We start from the raw sequence: 21,542 nt of genomic DNA, 5'->3' as shown, positions 1-21,542 counted from the left end.
GATATTTTTGATTAAACAAGACGACTGGTTTCTTGTTCTGTCCAATTTGAAAATTATGTTGATGTTATCACTGAATTCAAATCCCAAATCTCCACACATTTGGGGGGGTTCTTTACTTCTTCGGAATTTCTTTCTAGTTGTAAACTTGATGAAACTGATGCTTATTTCAAGAAGCATTGGCTACTACTGCATTGTGGTTCCAGATTTGGCTACTTCAGAGTCTAATGAGTCTGTTTCAGAGAAAAAACAACTTCGGTTGTAGGCCTACTAATTTACCTCGGTCAATTTGTTTGAAGATGCTGATTTCATTTACTTCTGTAGTAAACAATAATCATATGGAATCATTTCAGGACCCTGTTTTTGTTTTGTTTTTGATGGAAAATTAAAAAGGTTTGATCATAATTACAACACAATAACAAAACCCTGTTCAGTTCAGCATGCTTATTCTGTATGCCTGTCCAGTGATCTGATGTGTAAAAGGGTTTCAAATAGTGCAAACATAGCATTTCGATTGCTGTGGTAAATCTCACTAGACTGGATAGATGACAATACCAGGCTAAACACCTCTCTCGTCCGTTCGTTAGCGGAGGAAGTGCAGATGTTGCAAAGCACTGTGGGTTGCTTGATATACATCCACTGATCACGTGTTATCACGTGTTACAAGCGCACGGAAGCATTAACTCGCCCAAAGGAATTCCATCCAGTAAGGGCTCGAGGAAACTACGTCATGTGGTCTGACGAAATTAGCCCATCCCTGCGCACGAATTACCACACGTGTACAGAATAAACCAATCCCTGATGTTTCCTTGGTAGGTTTGGGGATATTTATCCTCATCTTTATTTTGTGTCAAAATGTAACCATTATTAATTAATTGAACTCAATTTCAATGTGGGGCAGGTTTCCCACACAGTAGGGGGCCCTTCAGAAGTGACTTCTGGGTATGTCATTACTACATCTACAGAGCACTTTTTGAAGGAGATCTGTTCATTGTTTTGTCATCAAGTAATTGTCTTCCATTCCCGTAAGCTACCTTTAATGGCTGAAAGGTTGGCACATTCCAGTGAATATATGAATGGATATGCAGACAACTCACTGATATCGTAGCTCCCCTGGGTCCGATCAGTACACCCCTTTCATACCGAATTCTGCGCCTGTCGCGTCCCATTTTTATGTGCACTGCTCAGTCTTTTCCTTCTGTGGGGGGGGGCAGATAGTAACCAGGTCATCTATTTTAGAGCAAGAGACTGGAAACAATTTTTTTAGGCTCACCTGCGGGATCTCATTTATATTTTCCCTACAGCTAAAGCAATATGCATCTTAATTGACTTCTGGAATGAGCCTCCAGACATGGACTAGGAATGGTCTCTCAGCGCCTCAAGTGAAACTCCGACGCGATATTGGCGGAGAAATCTATATTTGGTTTGAAAGGTCCACGGCTCCAATTACTTTCATATTATGTTCAAGAGCATGGCTTGTAAATATAATAGAGGCTCATAGAATGAGAAGTCGGGAATTGCACACAAGCCCGGAAAACATCTTCGTAAAAGATTCCATTCGCTGGTTGACTGTTCGAACCGAATAAGCAACTTGATCGGAAGATGATGGCACATAATGTGAAGACGAGGAATTACTGATGTGTGTTTAAGAAATGAAGCCTGATATAAACGAAATTAAGGCTGGTCGTCTCTTGACGGAGCCTTGGTGCCCGCCAGATGTCATTAAGTCATCAAGATGTGCCCGGCATAATTGGAAAAAAATCGAGTCCCCGTACTGGGCCCGTCCACTCTGAGGAGCTGCGGTAAATAAAGCGAGTCAAGTCATTACGCTCGCTGAAGCGAGACCGAGCCGCCTGGGAATACAGGGCCCGGAACGATTTCACCGACGCGGTACAGTGCAAGAAGAGCCTTCACGGTCTGTGTGTGTGTACACCCTTGCCGAGACCTGGCCGCACGGAGTTCCTGACGTGACCCGTATCATCATCACACAAGAGCTCGGCGATATCTGCTCAAGCGAGAGGCGCAAAAAACCAACCACTAAAAAGACACTTCAGATGGGTTTATTCAGTCAATTAGGAGGTCGGATGGCGATGAGGAAATTCCATTCTTGCACGATTACCATGGTTTGACATCGACCAAGGAAATCGTTCACTCAGCCAGACGAAACGCACACATGCTGATGTATTTTTTGCGATGTGTTTGTTGCAACTGATTGCTATTTAGCAAAGTAAATAACAACAATATGAACAACAGCAGTTGCTAAGGTCTGTTACTTGTTGGCTTGATTTAGTAGAAAAGAATGTAGTCAAAGGAATAAAAATGTACACTGAGAATTAAAAATGCAAACGTATATAGACCAAGTGAAAGTCTTGATAATTTATCTGTTATCTGATAATGCTCTTCAACCTTGCTTGTCCATGAAACCTTGCTCCCATTCGCTTTTGATGCATGAGCTAAATTAACATAAAAGATAGTTTACTGAATTGAGATATTGAGATTTAACGAATCACACCAGTCTAACAGAAAATGCTTCCCGTGTTTTATCCGTCGTTAACACCACAGCACGAGGCTACGGCACGATGTACCATGGGTTTCACTAATGCACGTGTGCTTTAACACACAGACCCGTGCAAGCACACGAAGGCGTGGGGGTCATCACTCCATCAGTCGGAAAGCTAAGCCGTCTTGATTATAGTTCACCCCTCCCTCCTAGCGGTGAACTTTAACTTGGCTGAGAAACGAACCGTCATTACCCAGAATATGAACACAGGAAGGTGCATCATTAACGCCAAGTCATTATGATATGATAATGCTTGCCGAAAATAGATCGTTAGCATAAGGTCATTAAGATGTAAACACTGTGCTCCGAAAACAGCAAAAGATAAAGCAACACTTGGGCACATCCTAAGGGTGGATAGAAAAAATTGACGGGGGGGGGATAGCCGTGAACAGGGTTAACAAGGTTTTCCTTGTTTTTCCAACATATTTTGGCTTCGCTGCCCATACGCACGAGTGAATCTATAATTATAGGCCTAGGCCTACGTGTATTCTGTTCTTGTTTGTTTTCCTTAAGAAAGGGGCGTGGCATGTGAGACCGGTGTTATCTTAAACTTCAGCCGTTCTCACTTTCCTCCTTGATTCAACGCTTGATTCATCAGCCTGCATTGCCTAAGAATTTTCTTCCACGGAAGACGCGCCCACACATCACGTCAAGATGAACAGTCACTTAGCCGTGGCGCGAGTCCGAAGGCCTCTGAAACATAAAACCGTTCACGAAATTGAATCGCTGTCTCCATTTTAAAAAGCATCTTATGCGCCCGTTTTTACTTCACCAGTATTGTAAAAAATCTTAAAAAAGGTAAGTAGGAGCATTTTTTCGTAGGCCTGCATTAACACTCCGCCTTCATAATGCTGTCTATAAAGGCCTCTTCGGTGTTGACAAGGGAAATTTAAAGGAACCTGGAAATGAATTTTTCAGAGAATTACCTTTTGTGTATCTCTGTACTCTTCTTCCATGTATGAAGACTATTTGAATTTTTTTGTAGTTACGTGCACTGAACGGTGCACTTTTTCAAACGTGAAAAATTGACCAAGCATTTCTGGACAAGTGAGGGCGCTTTTGCTTTGATGTAAATCCAGGAAGACATGGTTCGGGTTGTATGTTTTCATGATTAAATTGTGAATCCAAAATTTGCTATCTGGGAACATTTCTGTGAAAAGGATGTTTGCTGGATTATTGCCATATACTTACCCACCAATAAATTGCCCAAGAAAATAAATCTGCCATAGGAGTGGCCAAAAAAATCTAAAAATTTTTTGTGCACAAATCAGTGTAACATTGAGATTCAGTGCCTTGGATGACATCATAGCTCTGCTCATGAATATGCAAATTCATTAGCATAAAACAAAAAATCAAAATATGGGCTAAAATTGCAATACAAAAAACCAAAATAAGGTTAATTGAAACCAAAAGATGTAATTTCAAGGGTTTTTAGTAAAATTTATAAAAAATATTTTTATTTCTTGGTTCCTTTAAGTAACAAAAATATGTTCGTGACTCCTGAAATTCTACTGATGAGAGTGGTCTACATAAGTGTAAGCGAGGGAACTTAACACTGATTTATTATCGTTCTACACTTCCTTTGTGGATGTAACTGTCCCTTTCCACAAACCGTCTTCATATCTGTGTGTAGCGCTTGTAGCAGGGAACGTATCCATACGTAACGAAAACCTGTAGAATATTTTTTTGTTTTGTTTTTTTGTTTTTTTTTTACTGTTCATAAGACCTGATGCCAGGCCTGTTGCCAGGCCTGATGCCAGGCCTGATGCCCGGCCTGATGTCAGGCCTGATGCCAGGGCTGATGCCAGGAAAGCGGCTGCTCAATATCAGCTTCAAAATAAAGTGCAGAAAAACACCGGCACGGTAAACCTCAGCGGTATGTGAGGTAATGACACGATTATGCAGCTGGCAGGCACGGTGCACAAGCGAGGCCGTGCACGGTGCCATCATAATTACAACATCATCGATGTGATACGATACTGTCGGCCTAGCGGGGTCCGAGACGTAATATTCCCCTCGGGTGCCGTGCGCGATAGGCGCACGGCACGGTATCGAGTCGCCCCCTCAAGACTCCGCCACCGTAATCGGACCTCATCCATGTGTCATCAGAAAAGCGGCCGTTTCAAAAGAGCAGGCAGATTACCAGGTTTGGGTTTCCCCAAGACGTATTGGATTTAGGACAAACAAAATGAAAATTTGATGAACAATAAACCATTTTTGTGAATGATATCGAGTTCTTAAGAAAAAAGTCAGAAAATGGCCGGTGACATCCACATGGTCAGTCGCTCATCTAAAGCCAATTAACCTAGACACGGCTAATTCCAGTCCGATTTCATTATGTTTTTCAAAACAACCTGGACAAAGCGAGTCATGGGAAAACTGACACTTTATTAATACTTTATGACAGTGTAGAAGACAAGAGAGTTAACAGGGTCTTGGCTACGAGAGATTTTCAAAAAGTGAAGCACATTTTTTCGAAGTTTATTTTTATTGAATACCAGATCTGTTTCTAGAAACATTCATTTTCACGAGATACATTTTTCAGAGTCATTTTTCAGAGGTGGACAGTCAGCAAATGAGTCGGAGCCTCGAAGCCTACGTTTGCTAGCATTAATATTGTGATTTGATGCGTTATCACCCAGTCATCACAACTAAGGCCTAAATTCAAGAAAAACCGTACGAACAATTCTTGTTGGAGCGTGAACAGGCTTAAAAATAAGGCGTGACCGTGTATCTCGTTTAAGCAAACTCTGGAAAAATATACCTCAACAAAACAAACTTTGAAAGAAAACTACGTTACTTTTTGAAAATATATACCACATGGCACTGGTGGGCTAATGTATTCAGCTGATGGCGCCAAAGCATTGTATGACCGGGCGCACGTCCTTGCGCTTGCAAAATGTTGATTTAACGGGATGTTTAGAAATCGACGTTGAGGGCGCCAAAACAAGCTCCTGGGGAGGGGGTCATTGTCCATGTTCTCCAACATTCCTGATACCGATCGCTCGAGACTAGCTCCAAACCAAACGGTGTGATATGAGGACTGTCAATGAGATGAAGCGTAGCGGCTTGTTTTTACACGCAGGATAAGTCACTGAAAATTAAAAAGTGAAACAGAAGACAAACTGCCTTTCACAGTTTTCTTGTTGTAGGGAAAATGTAGGAATTTGTAAGTATTTCTCCGAGTCTGAAGAGTGCAGTCACTTTGCCGCTGGTTCAATTGGTCTGTCTTCTGTGAATGTGGTACTGGAGATCCATGCATTGGTAATCAGTGAAATCACACTTCACTATTTATGATATCAGTCTGTTACCTTGTAACACCCTCGGTTTTATCATCTATTGCTGAAAAGAGCCCGTCGCTAGCTCTCCAGAACAAGCAAGGGTCTGTACATGTATATCAGAAGCACACTACACTATTAACCACAACTATGACTTGACTGGCTAAATCTAATTGATAGTCTACTTTTTTGGCACAGTTTAAATCAATCTGGAATGAAATGAGATCCAAGAAAAAACAGCTCCACTTTATATAGCGGGAAACTGAGAAGGAGAACAGTACTAGTTAAAATCCTCTTTTAAAACCAAGATCAGTCAATGGCAATAATGTGGCAGTTAACAAAATGGGGGCTGGGGTAAGTAATTATGCTCGAGCCGGCTCCCTTTTCTGTGGCACTTCAAATTGTGTCATGTTTCTATTTTCTTCACTATTTTTGTAACAAGCGCGTGATAATGACAACCTTGTGACTACCCATAATGCGTAGACGCCGCCAGACGTCGTCTGCTACCAAAATGATGTCATAGTTGCACGCATACATGACATAGACGTGTTTCAGTCGTTGATTCTTTCAAACGAACAAAGCAGTTCATTTAACACGTCTATCCCCCACTCTTTATGCAGTAGCGTGGCCAGGCTGTTCTTCAGGGTACAAGAAGGGGCTAGAGTTCCCACAAGGGGCAGATACCCCCCTTGTCTTTGTGTTTACGTGACAATACTTACATTTCACTGTAAACCCCATTTATTTCTACCTCCGTGACTTAACTTACTTAATGCAGCCACAATTCCTTGTCAAGGAAACCGACTGGAAATGAGAATTCGAAGTTTAAAGGTTACATCTGAGGTTTGACAGACAGCTACAGACTAACATTAAGCTCCAAATTTCTCCAAATTACACGATTATTGGATCGTGTACTTTCTGGGATAAACTGCTAGGAAATATTTCAATTGCCTCTCACTCAAGGTACAGTTTTTCCTGGTATTCCGTCGCTCATAATTCGACGCAAACGGATGGTCTGTCTTTAGTTTGCTCTTCCCTGTTCATCTTTAAAACAAACATGGCGGATTACTTGACACGATCGTGCAGTTTCGACTCGACATTTGAGCAGATTTTACCGCCAGAACAGTGGAAGATTTACCTCAGTGATGACTCGGACATCAAGAGGGGACCCAAACTGGATCGAGCCACGTTTGAAGGGTTTATGGACTCTGATGGACGGCTTGTTGAGGTCCAAAGTTTTCGACAAGCAGTGTTCCGAGGTAGGTCGTGTAATTACATGTGTATGTACAGTACATGTACCGGTATATCCCTGTGCCGCGGAAACCACCCCGTCAAGTACACATGAAAACATAAAAATAGGCCCAGGCCTAGCCTACATCATGCACAAATGACCGATGCAAAACAGCTGTGATGGGTGGTATATGCTAGCATGACGGGAAAAATGGACAGTAGAGGCGCAGATCAAAACTCAGGAATGTCCCTGAATCTGGAGAATTCCCTTCATGTGGGGACAGTACCACCGGTCCCCCAAAAGAGAGAATGTCCCCTTAAAAGAGAAAACTTTTTCCCAAGTGGCCTTGGGTAAAAAATTTCCACTCACTATTAGCATTTTTGTCTCCAACATTTTCCATTCAATTTTTTCTTCATTTAAGATGATTAGGCCTATATATTTAAGGCCTATTTTTTTTTATGAACTTTGTGCCATGCCACTCGTCAATTAAGTATAAGTAAAGGATCGATATTTGGAAAAATTGTTCTGAAACATTCTTTTTCCCACCCTTTATGCTAAATTGCATACTCCTGCTCATAATCTTAGAAGTAAACGGAGTATGTTTATTTAATGGCAGCCTTGGGTGTTTTTTTTCTCTGCTGAATCTAATTATGGCAATAAAAAATCCCCTGGGCAATGGAAGGATCCCCTAGCCCACTTGAAAAAAAATTGTCCCCATTTAGGGGGACATTCTCTGTTTTGGGGGACTGATTTTGTCTACAAATAAATGGACTTCTTCATATTCAGGGACAGTTCCTGAGTTGTGATCTGCGCCTCTACTGATGGACAAGGGAAAGGATTCCATATACACACGCCACTAGTTTTTCCACTCAGTGACCTATAGGACCTAGTATTATTAGCTATCTATAAAAAGCAATAGGCCTAAAATGTCCTAAAACTAAGTCAAATTTGGCAGTGAAGATCATGGTATTCACTTAGAAAACACGTAAAATTTATCAAACTAGTCTCATAGGGGCTCATAGGGTTTACGCACTGTGGACAAGGGACGGGTTGGACCGAACATGGGTTAATAACTTTAATAATGAAGTATGCTGAGCATGCCGAGACCTAATGGTGGCTATTATTAATCTCTTAATGTGGGCAACTTAATGAATATGATTAAGTTTGAAAAATGAATTGGCACTGAGAAATATTTTTAAATTTCATATTTGGTGAAATTCTTGCCAAAAGGGTTTATACTTGTTTACCATGGATGGCTTTGTTCATTCGTCACTACCTTGCCATACTTAGCATAGTTTATTGGTGCATGCATGCACAAAAAAGTAAAGACTATTAGGAAACTTAGGTTGTGATTTCTATTGGGATTTCAGAAAGAATCCCGTATTTGACATTAATAGTTGTTGTAGTTGTAGTTGTTGTGTAGCACATCACCAACAAGTTTTAAAACGGGCACCTGTTAATTTTAAGTGGATTTCAGCAAGGATCGGGGCTTTAGTACCTTAGAGATTAGGTTGCAAAAGTAAGATAAACTTGATGATGTTCATGACACTCAAGAAGTAAGGAGGTCGGTACCAGGCCACCACAGTTTTAATAACACCACCAAGTTTTTCAGCATTTTTTTGGCGGAGTAGAGCTGTCTTCACTGAAAAGACAAGGCGAGTACGTGGCAACTAAATCTATGCAGAACTCTTGCCCATTCAAAAATTGTGATGGTCTGATATATGGAATTCTTTCAGGGATGGATTATAAATGGGACTATATAAATCTCACCTGACGTGATTCTCATCTGACAATACGTGTACATCAATTCTTACCCTGATAGGAGGTATTGAGAGTGATGTCAGACGAGATGCCTGGGCATTCCTGTTTGGACTTTACCCCTTCCAGTCGACCCGAAGGTGAGTACATGGACTTAATTAACAGAGTCTCATGTAACTCCACCCACTGCCTTTGTTTGACTGGATGACTTTATCATGCTAAAATTAAACAAAATCAAATGTTAGGCAGTTTCCATTTGATTCTCTTGATTTAATCAGTGAACCTAGAACATGTCATTTTACAGGTAGTCAGCTCCTCTGACATGTATCAAAATTCAGCAGGCTGCACACTGTGGTATTCTTGGGTTCTTTTTACAATTCATTCATCAGCATTCCAACCATTTTGTCAGGAACTCTTATTCTTGTGTTACATGTGTACATCGCAATATGGGCGATTCACAATAATGCGCCTCCAAGAGTTTGCAGCGCGTTGGCCAATCACAATGCGCGATATCTGTCGACCCTTTCCAAATGCGCGTTGAGTCAACAGATTTTACGCATCGTGATTGGTCAATGCAGTGCAAACTCTTGGAGGTTCACTTTGCACTGTGAATCGCTGGTGTTAAAGATATTCATTTAAACCGTGATGAGTGTTTAGAAATGTTACGAGCTACAACAATTCATTTGGGAGTATAAATCATAAACAATAACTCAAACATGTACCTAACTGATTATTGTTGGACAGCTCTGTATATGGAAACATTCAGTTTTCAGCTAATCAGTCCCATGATCTTTGCTTGCAGAGAACGAGAGGTCCTAGCAGTAGAGTACCATTACCGATACCAGGCCTTGAAAGCAAGGTGGAAAGCCTTACTGGCACTTACCACTCCTCCGCATGATACCACAGCTAACAGCACTGAGGAGATCCACTTGTCCAGGAAGAACAGCGAATCGTTGCACGGTGTCCACGAAAAGATTGAATGCAGATGTGGGAAAACAGGTCAGATCCAGTAAACAAGCCTTGCATAAATGCAGGTTGATGTTCATGTAGCCGTCAGACCTAGGCTGTGTCTAAATAACTTGGCTGTGGCTTGAGATTACACACAACTGTATGGGTAGTGGCTACAGCCGCTATCATAGGCCTGTGTAGTTGTAAGTGGCAGCCAAGTAGTTTGGAGACAGCTGTAGAGGCCATTACGGCAGTGTCACAGTGCTCGCACGCAGGTCAAACATGAAGGCACCTCTTTAACCACGGACTGTGCTTTAACCAAATGGTCCATGCTTTAACCAACAGGGTGCTCTGACTTGCCAGCATGTGCATCGTATAATGTAAGAGTGCCTGCCTAACAAAGTGTCGCCGCAAGAAAGATGCTTCCTTGGATTAGTCTCAGGAGAGTTCAAAATGAACACTGCCTTCCCTCATGAAAGCCTAATAAATTTCTTAAAAAGTTGTATTTCAAAACCAAGGAGGATTGGAGACAAAATCAAGAGTCATTTTTGCTCAGTTTTTGGGTTCTGACAAGGTCTAGCAGTTACAGTTAATGTAGTGTTACCATAGATTAATATCCACAAATGAGGCTGATTTATAAAAAAGAGACCATTTGTTGTCACGGTTTAAAAAAAAGAACTTAGGCGGGAAGTTTCACCCCACGTTAGATGTACATGTATGTATTACTCAAACTTCCAAATCCCCACTTTGCTCTTGTGCCTGTTGGGTATACCTTACGAAAGCAAACCTGTCTTTGCCACTGTTAACCTTTCGCGCCGGGACGCGGCAAGAGCCGCCATAAAAATTGAGATCCTCAGCCCGCTTTTCAGCTATTATTCTCGTCCCACGCTCGAGCGAACATGGTGAAAGAAGGCATACCCTGGCTCTTGTATATATGGTGATTGTCCTTTGTGTGTAGCCCAGAAATGAAAAGACCGAATTTGCATCATAATCACCAGCTTCACAATAGTCCCCACTTTGAAAAGAGGCAACGAGAATGTGGCAGCATGAGTAGAGCCGCATGCCACCGAACAATCAGCCTTTTCATCGTGCGATTCGAAGCTTGCAGAGCACGCAGGGCCACAAACCGAGAATTTGCGGTTTGGCAGGTGGCCTTCGTGGCCAAGTGAGGCTGGAATTCTTGGAGTCTGCTTTCGGAAAGAAATTCCCGTCGTCAAGGGGTTAATCCTCACTTAAATGTAAAGCATTGCTGATTTCAAGTTTGTTTGTCTTTCCCTGTTTAGAGCCATTAAACAGTAGCACTAAACGTAATGGACCACTCTCAGAAACCAGGAAAGATCGACAGATGCAGATGGAATGTATGGAACTTCAGGCAAGGGTAAAAGACATTTAAAACTGTTGCAAACATTTATGGGTTAATTGGCTATCCTATCCCAGCGGGAACAAGAGAGGGCGTGTTTTTATATACCGGTACATGGAGTGACCGCAGTCCTTTGGTGAGAACTTTCTGCAAATATAGGTTGGCAGGTCTGAATAGTAAGTCTGCTCGTAAAACGTTAAAATAGATGCATTTCATTAGTTGGACAGTTTAAGACTCAAGTTCAGACATGTATGAAGGTGAACTCAGACTTGGCTTGGCTCAGACTTGAAGCTGTTTGGAGTTGGCTTGGCTCAGACTCAGCTCGTGGCTGACTCTGAGTGTCTGTTGCACTCAAACTGAGTCCACAAAGCTTGTGTTACTGACATGCATTAGCAAAAAATGGTTGAGTCGATTAATTGTATGTAATCTGCTGTAATAACATTTCCTGACTGGACTTACACTTGGCTCAGACTCGACAATATGATTTCAGACCAGTGCTGGGCTTTGAAAAAAAGAGCTCGGACTTGGTTTCGTGGACTCAATCTCAGATAAACTGGACTCAACCACATCCCTGCAGTTGAAAGTGCTGTTTAAGATGTACCAATTTGTGACAGAGGGTCAGTGAATTTCCTGACTTGTAGTTTGCGTTGTATTCACAACTTAATCTTTTTTTCAGATTTACGCTGAGAGAGAGCCCTTAGACTTAGACAACTTGGAGGGATTTAAGAAAAGTATACGAATCATAGACAAGGATGTCCCAAGAACAGACAGAGATCACCCAAAGTTTAAGTGAGTACACAGCTTTTATTCTGTGTAATGAGTTGTAATTTCTGTGTCAAGACTGAAGGGTGCGGAAAAAGATACTGAGGTTGTTCAGAAAGGTGAAGTTAGTTTTGATTATGTTGGATCGCAAAGATCAGTTTGTGGATTTAAAGTTAATGGAAATAGTTGAGTTTTTGAGACAGGTTGCGCTGGTGGCTTTTCTTGGGCCAGGTTTTTGTTTCATACATTTTACGAAAAACAGAGCGTAAATCTGTCCCGGATATATACACCAACAGTTTCAAGATTGTTTTTGTTTCCTATAGATGTTCTTGGTAGTATTTTTGCAGATTTCCTGAAGCAATTTATTTTGTTTTTGTGTGCCAACAGAGGCCCTAACAATCCGAATCTGGAGAGACTACGAGACATTCTAATTACCTTTGCCGTCTTTCATCCTCGTGAGTAGGGAATGTTGAGCACTGAGATGAATATTTTTTATGTAGTGGCATGCCGGGGGGGGGCACTGTATCCCGTCAGACATATTGCCAATTGATTATTATTGTTTTATTATTGTATTCAGGAATTGAAAGCAGCAATACTTTAAGAAATGGCACAACCACCTACTTGTATCAGGGGAGTTGAGGATTCTTTTATGAAGAAAGATAAAGGACGACCAATATTTTTTAGGAAAACACCGCATCCCCTCCAACTCAAAACCTGAATACATCAATTAAGTGAAAGTGCCAACACCTTACAAATGACATCAACACCGTTATTTCAGAGGTGACAATTCTTTGTGGACAAAAGAATTGGATTCTCGTATTTGAGAGAAAAATCCCAGTTTTGACCACCCTCCAACTCAAAACCTTGATATGCAACTATTCTTTGGCAAGCAGTAAGTCATTAGTTTGTTTGAAGAAAAGAGATGTGTTGGAATATGCATGTCCTCAGGATTGACAAGATTATTTTATTTGTTATCATTTTGTTAGTTTTCATTATCGAAATAGATTTGATTGATTTTTCATTTCCTAAGGAACTAAGAACTGATTTTTTTCATTGTGGCTCTTCTACCCTGTTCCAGAGGTGACATATGCCCAGGGAATGAACGATGTCCTCAGTAGGTTCTTCGTTGTCATGGATGATGAGGTAGAATCTTACTGGTGCTTTACATTGTATCTAGAAACCATCTACAAGGACTTCTTAGAAGATGGCATGCTTCATAAATTAGGCAAGTATAAATCATAAAATTTGCAAGTTTGATTGGGCACTTGTAACTGTAGAAATTACATGTATGTAGAGAAGTTTGTGAGATTTTTCAGAAACTTTTCCCAGATGAAAGAAACTTAAGAGTGCATTTCAGTATCTTTGATGGGAAAATGTAAGGTGTGCTGTCAAAAAGTGAAATGATAAGCTCACAGTACAAATTGGCAATTGAAAGAAAGGTCAAATCTAAAGCGTTAGTGTAGATGTTTTTCCAGGTTTTTTGCAAGAGCCATAAAACCAAATGTGTTTTTTCCATATCTAATCTTGTTTCTTCTAAACCGAATATGGTAGAAATTTCATCCAGTACTGTTTCCATTTCGAAGGGATGTTTCCATTTGACTTCTTCAGCTGACGTTTTCATAAACATTTCTAGGTTTCTTTTTATGTTTGACAGAAATATTAAAACACCTGCTGCAGGAGATTGATCCATTGTTGAATGAACACCTTGAGGTGTGCGAAATTGGTGACCTGATGTTCTGCCACAGGTGCGCATAGTTTGGTGTTTTCTTTAACCCTAACCCCTTAGGGTGCATGTAAAATCAGATTGAAATTGGAGGATTTTGGACGGTCCTTGTAAAGATTTAAAAGATTCCTTTTACTTGCATGAAAAAATGTTTCTTTGTGTTTTTACAAAGAATTTGTGATGTTCTGCGGGTTTAAATTTTGTACATTATTTTGTACGAAACACAGTGGTACCCTTTTGAATGTACTTGCATGGAATCACAAGCCACTCATGCATGGAAGGTTGGCAATGAAGTAACAGTTACAATTGCAAGGCATTTGGACAACTTACTCAGAAAACCATGATATTAATGGAATATGTAACTTCATTTCAAAATAACTATAATTTGCTTAATAATATGATAGCAAGGATTAAGGCAAGGTAAAGCAAAGAGCACTTACAACTCTAGATGTAAGTAGAAATATGACAAGTGTGAACTTGCTGTTTAATTAATGAGGTCGCAAAATCTTCAAGGTTCTCCTCAAACAGAGCAATATTGCTTATAAAAAATTAGTAACATCCGAACATTAGTGAGGTGCACAGTATCTAACAGCATCTGTTATTCAAAGGTGCAGGTATAATGTATTACTATTCCTGTTCATTCGGCTACCAACATCTGAACATTCCTGAGACCACATCAGTTCCCTGGGAGTATTCCTGAGATCATATCAGTTCCCTGGGAGTCTTCCTGAGACCATCTCAGTTCCCGGGGAGTTCCCTGGGAGTATTCCTGAGACCATCTCAGTTCCCCAGGAATATGTCTGAGACCATTTCAGATCCCTGGGAGTATTCCTGGGACCATATCAGTTCCCTGGGCATATTCCTGAGACCATCTCAATTTCCTGGGAATATTTCTGAGATCATTTCAGATCCCTCGGTGTTTTCCTGAGACCATATCAGTACCCTGGGAGTATTCCTGATACCGTATTAGATCCCTGGGAGTATTCCTCAGACCATCACAGTTCCCCAGTTATATTTCTGAGACCATTTCAGATTCCTGGGAGTATTCCTGAGACCATTTCAGATCCCTGGGAGTATTCCTGAGACCATTTCAGATCCCTGGGAGTATTCCTGAGACCATTTCAGATCCCTGGGAGTATTCCTGAGACCATTTCAGATCCCTGGGAGTATTCCTGAGACCATTTCAGATCCCTGGGAGTATTCCTGAGACCATTTTAGATCCCTGGAAGTATTCCTGAGACCATATCTGGTCCTTCAGAGACTACAGCTCAATAATATCTGGTCCTTCAGACACTACAGCTCAATAATGCCATTTTAAACGCATAAAACTAAACACAGTAACCATGTCTGCCCTCACAGTTATGAATTTCTTCTGGTTAAAGTGAGGCAACGAGGGGTAAAGTGACTTGCCCATGTATCAACCATAAACGTAGTACATGCATAAAGTTACTCCTATTTGTGAGAACAGATTAAAGAAAAGTTGTCTTTATGTCCGTCCAACAGGTGGCTTCTGCTATGTTTCAAGCGTGAGTTCCAATATGAGGAGAGTCTGATGCTGTTTGAGATCATCAGCAGCCAACATCTAGAGCTGTCGTCGGTGACTGCAGAGAGAGCCAGAGATATTGCCAGAGCTCGTGACTTCTTGAAAGCAGGTAGTGCAATCAGTCGGGGCTGTTCAGTGCTTAGGAGCACTGCTGTGCTGCGGCATTTGATTTGCGCAAGAACCTTTGAGGATGCTATTTCAGAGTTTTACAAGACCATCACCAAATTGCAAGTCCAGTCTCAAGTCACGGGGAAAGTGAGCATGACAGAGTTAAACCTTTGGCACAGTTCATGTGAATAGTTTGTGATTTGACTTTGGATTGGTTGACTTGTGATTGATTTCTAGTGGACGTGTGAGGATTTGGAAAAACTGCATCATTCGGTTGTAAGAGTTATGCTTTGGAAATACAATGACGTACATGAGGTACATTAATGTGTGCCATTTGCTAATTGGTTTGCTCCATAAAGGAACATGAACGTGCAACAGAATCTTACGAAATAAGTTTATATTTTTACAAGGCATTAGGCCATACATAGTGACATATGAGCCATCAGTGGTTGAATTTTAATTATAGTAATGAACCACTTTTGTATAGCGCATATCACAATTTCATAAAAGTTGCTATGTGCTAGAAGAGCAAAAGGTCAGTGAGGAATACACAAAAGAGAAAGTACTATTGTAGGTGTTATGGGGATGAAACAGCAGGGAAATATGTTCCAAGCATCACTTACGAAACAAGTAAGTTTTCAGACTGGACTTCCAAAACGAACTGAATTTTAGGATCAAATTCTCACTTTAACCATCAAAGAGGTTTTCTTGCCAGCCTTGACCCTTGAGATGTTCATACATCGTGAAAGCAAAGTGAGGTGAAACTTGTTCATGACAAGGTCATGTTCCTATTCACCATCGTGCCAAGTACGAACTGGCCTTCAAGGGTCCAATTCCTGATTTTTTGGCCCTTACCCTGATATTTCATGTCTAATTTTCAGGTGGAAGGCAGAGGGTTCACGCCGAGGTCGTGCGGACAGATTTCACCTTTGAACTCTTCGTGTGCACCACCATCTTGTACGACAACAGGCAGTCCTTGTTGGAGTGCATTGACTCAGCCACTGTGTTCCAGTATGTGGTGAATGGGTGAGTAGATGGAGGAACTCGATGTGGTGAATGGATGAGTGTACGGAGGAACTCAATGTGGTGAATGGGTGAGTGTACGGAGGAACTTGATGTGGTGAATGGGTGAGTAGACAGAGAAACTTGATGTGGTGAATGGGTGAGTAGATGGAGGAACTCGATGTGGTGAATGGATGAGTGTACGGAGGAACTCAATGTGGTGAATGGGTGAGTGTACGGAGGAACTTGATGTGGTGAATGGGTGAGTAGACAGAGAAACTTGATGTGGTGAATGGGTGAGGAGACGGAGGAACTCGATGTGGTGAATGGGTGAGTAGACGGAGGAACTCGATGTGGTGAATAGGTGAGTAGACGAAGGAACTCGATCAGAAATTATGGTCTATTACTCAGGTACAGAGTGGACACTAAAGCTTTCAAGTAAGTATGCAGTAAGCAGTCAAGTTAGTGGACAAACACACATGCTCAATCCGTCTGTGCTCTGTCCCATTTGACTTCATTATATGCGCATGCTCTATGCTAATAAGCTAACTTTGCACTGCCATGGTTTAACCCTAAGGCCCACCAGGTTCTCTTTAACCACTCTGTTAAAAGCCACAGAATGCAAGCCAGCTGAAATGAGCATCAAGCCAGGTGCAACAGAATAGAGCACTGCCAAAATGAGAACCATGCCAAATGCAACAGAATGGAACACAGTTGAAACTAGAACCATACTGAATGCAACAGAATGCAACACAGCTGAAACGAGAACCATGCTGAATGCAACAGAATGGAACACGGCTGAAACTAGAACCATGTTGAGTGCAACAGAATGCGGCAAGGTTGAAATGAGAACCCTGCTGAATGCAACATAATGTATTAAAATGCACTACTGGATTTTGTAGCACTTTGCAGTGCCTTGGACAAACACCAGTTTTGACCCTATCACGTTGCACAGTGAACTCATTCACCCATTCCTTTAGGTTGAGAGCCTGTCATGTTGATGGCTTATATACAGATGATCAAGATATCAAGTATCTCAGCCGGTTTCCCATGAAATGACTATCTTATTGGAAAAAGGTGTGAGGGTTGATGTTAAATTTTACGGCCTGGTGACAATAACGGACCTTACCTTTGGCTCGCTCCATTATCGGCCCGAAGCCCCTATTGGGTCCAAATGTACATGTACTAGATTAACAAAAAACCCACTGCACCAGATTTTATTCCTTGACCATTTCCTATCACCTGTTTGCTCTGTCCAGGTTATCGTATAACTTAGACCTCCAGCACATACTGTGCCTCGCCGAGAAAATGTTCCTTGCCTACTGCAGAAAAACGGCGGTCCGGGATAGCTTTGAACTTGTAGACCATGACGACGGCTGACAACAGGAACTTAACTGATGCATTCCTTAAGTAGGTTACCCTTTTTTTAACCCACTAGTTTTGCAGGATTACAGGACGGACTGCATGTGGCCCGTCTTGCTCCTAATCTCAGGTTATTTGAGCTGTTATTATTTCATAACTAGGCACCACATGCTTGAGTAACTTAACATGGCCGTCCACTTGTTACCCGCTGCAGTATAATATTGATTTTGCTATACAAGTAAACTGCCCATTATAAAAATGTTTATTTTAGGTACCTGAGTTGACGTCACAATGAAGCCATAATGCCTTACTTGAGTTTAAATTGAAATACTTTAAATCATTCCATTTTAGGGCATTCCTTTTGTGCTAGGAACTCTCCATGACCCATCCCGAATCGTTTTTTAAAAGCACTTGAAAATCTTGCCGCCCTCTGATAAATAATGGATTTTAAAGTGTAAATGACCTCAGTGAATTAGAAGACATTTTTTTCTCTGAAGTTGGAATATTTACACTATGCATATTAAGATATCTTTGGGTGAAGAAATGGTGTGCCGTTTTGCAAGGGTGCAATGTAATTGATTGGGGTCGAGTCGTGGTTTTTATGACTGCCATTGTTATTGAGCAATCAAAGAATTGGTTTGAGTACAGGTTAAGGAAGAAAGCCAGTCTCAAGGTTTCAGCTACCATTCATACTGCCATTGAGTGCAAAAGAAAAGCAGGAAAAAACAAGAGAAACCTTTTGAAAACAAGGAAGATATATATTGGGGGGGTGGTCCGCATACTAGCTGTTCCCCCCCTTGGGGTCTGCTACTGGTTATGCATTAGTTCATGCATATTTATAAGGTGCGTGATACAGGTGTGTAACAGTACTAAGGGGGCTAGTGTTTTTTAAGAAATTAGGGAACACCAAGCAATTCCACACAACTCAAGTTCTTATTAAGCTGATGGTTCTAGAAAAAACAAGGTACTTGCTAGCAGACCGATGAATGTGAGGAGCAGGCATATCTCCATTGTCAGATAAGTGGCCCTATTCTATGAAGTGTTGATGAATCCACTTGAAGTTGACAGTATTCCGCCGCTGAGGTGTGATATGCGTTCATGTGCCTTGCGTTTTCTGTTGTGCCATGACAACTCTGTAACAAATTGCTGTTAAAAACTCTTTCTGAAATAGAATTGTAGTTTGGGCCATTTTGTACAGCACAGTCTGTGTCAGTTTCATACACCCGGACTTGTACAAAATGTATATACGAGAAAGTCTATTACATCTATATGCACTTGCCTACTTAAATCTCATGTACATCTTAATACAGTACAAAACACATGTCCATTCCCCAAGCAAAAGAGCGCCGTGGATTGTAGTGATGTGGAATTGTTTGTGTATACTGCATGTACGTGGGGCACGGCATTATCTGAGTTTGAATAGTTCAGCGCATGTATATTGCTGATCGGGATTGTTTGCCTTGCATCTGACTGCACGCTGTCATTGTCCATCTGCGTATCTGCATCGTGGATGGAACTGATGAAAGCAAATTCTGCCAGCACATTTCAAATTTATTCTGTAATTCTTCTGTAATAAAACTGCTATGAAATATTCTCTTGTGCAGTCAGGTACATGGGCACTTGTGGTGGTCAGATAAAGGGGAGTGAAATGTGCATCAAAAGGGAAGGTGGGGGAATCTGTCAGTCATTCATAGCCGTTTGTAAGCACAAAGGTATAATATTTCTGGACCAAGTATCACTGTTCGCTTTAAAATACATGCAGCTGCCAAAATGCACAGGTATAGGCACTGGTTAATTTAGACCTCATTCCCAGAGTAAATGAAGTTAATGAACCCCCCCTTGTATGTATGTGGTACATGTATATCCCATTGCATGAACTGAGCAACTCCCACATTGCACCATTCCTATAGTAATACCAAATATATTGTCATCTGTCGTAAGAATTACCATGAAAGAAAACTGCTTTTAATGTCTTTAGTACTAGGCCAACAAGAGATTATTATCAGACATAAATTGCGTGAACGATGTTGGGTGAGTGTATTGTATATTGCAGTCCCTGGGATCTTGGATCATATCGTCTAAGGCTGCAACACTTTTAGTTAAAAATTCCTGCTGGACAGGATTCAGCGGAGGCCTACTCATTGGCTAGAGTGACATGTGTCCACCATACCTTAACAATGATAGGCACATAGAAGTGCATCCTACTGAACATGGGAAAACTAATGGAAGTGTATCCTACTAAACGTGGGAAAATCAGTGGAAGTGTATCCTAAACATGGCAAGACCAGTGGAAGTGTATCTACTGGAACACGGGGGGACCAGTGGAAATGTGTCCTACTGAACATGGGATAACCAACAGAAGTGCTTCCTGCTAAATGTGGGAAAATCAGGGGAAGTGTATCCTAAACATGGCAAGACCAGTGGAAGTGTATCTACTGGAACACGGGGGGACCAGTGGAAATGTGTCCTACTGAACATGGGATAACCAACAGAAGTGTACCCTACTGAACACGAGGAACCGAATTAAGTTAAGGCAAGAATATGGGTTAATTTGGCGTAATTTAACCAGTTGATATCCGCTGTGGACAGATACAATTGAATTACTTTGATTGCCACATTATTAAGAACGTACAAGAGTCGAATGCTTGACTGTTTAATGAACTTTTTTACGTTTATATTATTTATTTGTGTTGTTATTTATAAACATGCACAGTGTATCAGTCCATCAAAGAAAATAAGAGATTAATTGTAAAAAATTGGAAAAGCACTGGATTCTATTATTTCCTTGCCATCTAATAAAAGGAATGAAACCAAAGATATATTCTTGATTCATTTGTAATAAAACTAATTGCCCTTGTGATATTAATTACTTTCTGACTAATGTGTCTATACATTCAGTATGAATTTATGGCCAGGTACACAATGGTGCATTTTTTTCTGTTTGTGGTACTGCATAGCTTCTGTTTTTGGTTCCGAATAATTTGGACGCGGATATCAGGCAAGCAGCTTCATTTCGACCGGTAATAGGCTTAACAGCCTTCAGTGGAGTTTCTTCCAAACACCAATGAAACAAACGCTTCCGTAAGTTGTTCGATTGGTCAAAGTTTCTGTTCTTTGGCAATCGACCCGTACCCCAGAATTAGTAATCAGCTGTACCGCCTCCAGTTGGACCAAGAGAGGGCGCAATTTTCCTGAGGCTCCTTGGTCAGAAATAAACTTGTCTGATTCACGAACGACTGAAATGTAAGCATACGGTTACATCGCTACCAACAAAATGAACACTTCCGAACAGTATGGCTCTTTTCAACCGTTAAGGAGGTGCTTATTCAGGTTCTCTCTTGCCTAACAACATCTTGTCCCATTTCTTGCCGAGATCGACAAAGTTTGAATGGTCTTATCCATAATTATACAGTCGTCTTTCTCATAATTGCATACTACTACTATTGACAATATAAATATCCTCCATTCCGCGCCAATAGCTTAAAACGTTTGACATATCACGAGATGTCTTAGGCTGAGTAGAAACTTATATATATCCACTCTCAAATACACCAACGAAACAAAACACGCTACTACGGAAGCGAAAAAGGTAAACTTCCATGCGCTCGTCCTGCGTCCACGTACTCAGCACTAGTCTCTTTTCAAGCACGAATTAGCACCACCACAGCAAAATCCCAACCTCGATCCCACGGATACGATCTTGCCGCGCCACGTTGGTTCCCACTATGCCTTGCGCGATCAAACCCATTGATCTCCTTTATACAAGTCTTTAATACATAAAGACTTTATAATGGAGATCAATGATCAGACCCCTGGTATTGTATAATTCAAATATCCCACTATTTGGGATAAAATTAGGATATTAGTCAGTGTATTTACGCGCGACGGAGATTTACGCGTGCGCGACGGTACA

At 41.2% G+C, this 21,542-nt stretch overlaps 1 protein-coding gene across 1 annotated transcript; it reads left to right on the top strand.

Moving 5' to 3' along the window:
• Positions 1 to 6,490: 6,490 nt before the first annotated feature.
• Positions 6,491 to 20,495, top strand: LOC110973270 (TBC1 domain family member 15-like). Its single transcript, XM_022223959.2, has 11 exons — positions 6,491 to 7,091; positions 8,886 to 8,961; positions 9,624 to 9,820; positions 11,053 to 11,147; positions 11,806 to 11,918; positions 12,279 to 12,346; positions 12,970 to 13,116; positions 13,546 to 13,636; positions 15,118 to 15,266; positions 16,147 to 16,291; positions 17,527 to 20,495. Exons 1-11 carry the CDS (start codon positions 6,890 to 6,892, stop codon positions 17,645 to 17,647), a joined length of 1,404 nt encoding a protein of 467 aa, XP_022079651.2. The 5' UTR covers positions 6,491 to 6,889; the 3' UTR covers positions 17,648 to 20,495.
• Positions 20,496 to 21,542: the final 1,047 nt, after the last annotated feature.

The sequence above is a fragment of the Acanthaster planci genome, linkage group LG02, assembly GCF_054643075.1.
Source record: "Acanthaster planci isolate LZ-2023a linkage group LG02, COTS_SCS, whole genome shotgun sequence".
NCBI lineage: Eukaryota > Metazoa > Echinodermata > Asteroidea > Valvatida > Acanthasteridae > Acanthaster > Acanthaster planci.
Note: the sequence above shows the minus strand (reverse complement) of the source record. Positions and strands in the feature narration are given on the sequence as shown.

Coding starts and splice junctions, on each gene's coding strand:
- LOC110973270 (XM_022223959.2), top strand. CDS start 6,890: ATGGCGGATTACTTGACACGATCGTGCAGTTTCGACTCGACATTTGAG. Junction 9,821..11,052: donor ATGCAGATGTGGGAAAACAG/GTCAGATCCAGT, acceptor TTCCCTGTTTAG/AGCCATTAAACAGTAGCACT. Junction 11,148..11,805: donor GTATGGAACTTCAGGCAAGG/GTAAAAGACATT, acceptor TCTTTTTTTCAG/ATTTACGCTGAGAGAGAGCC.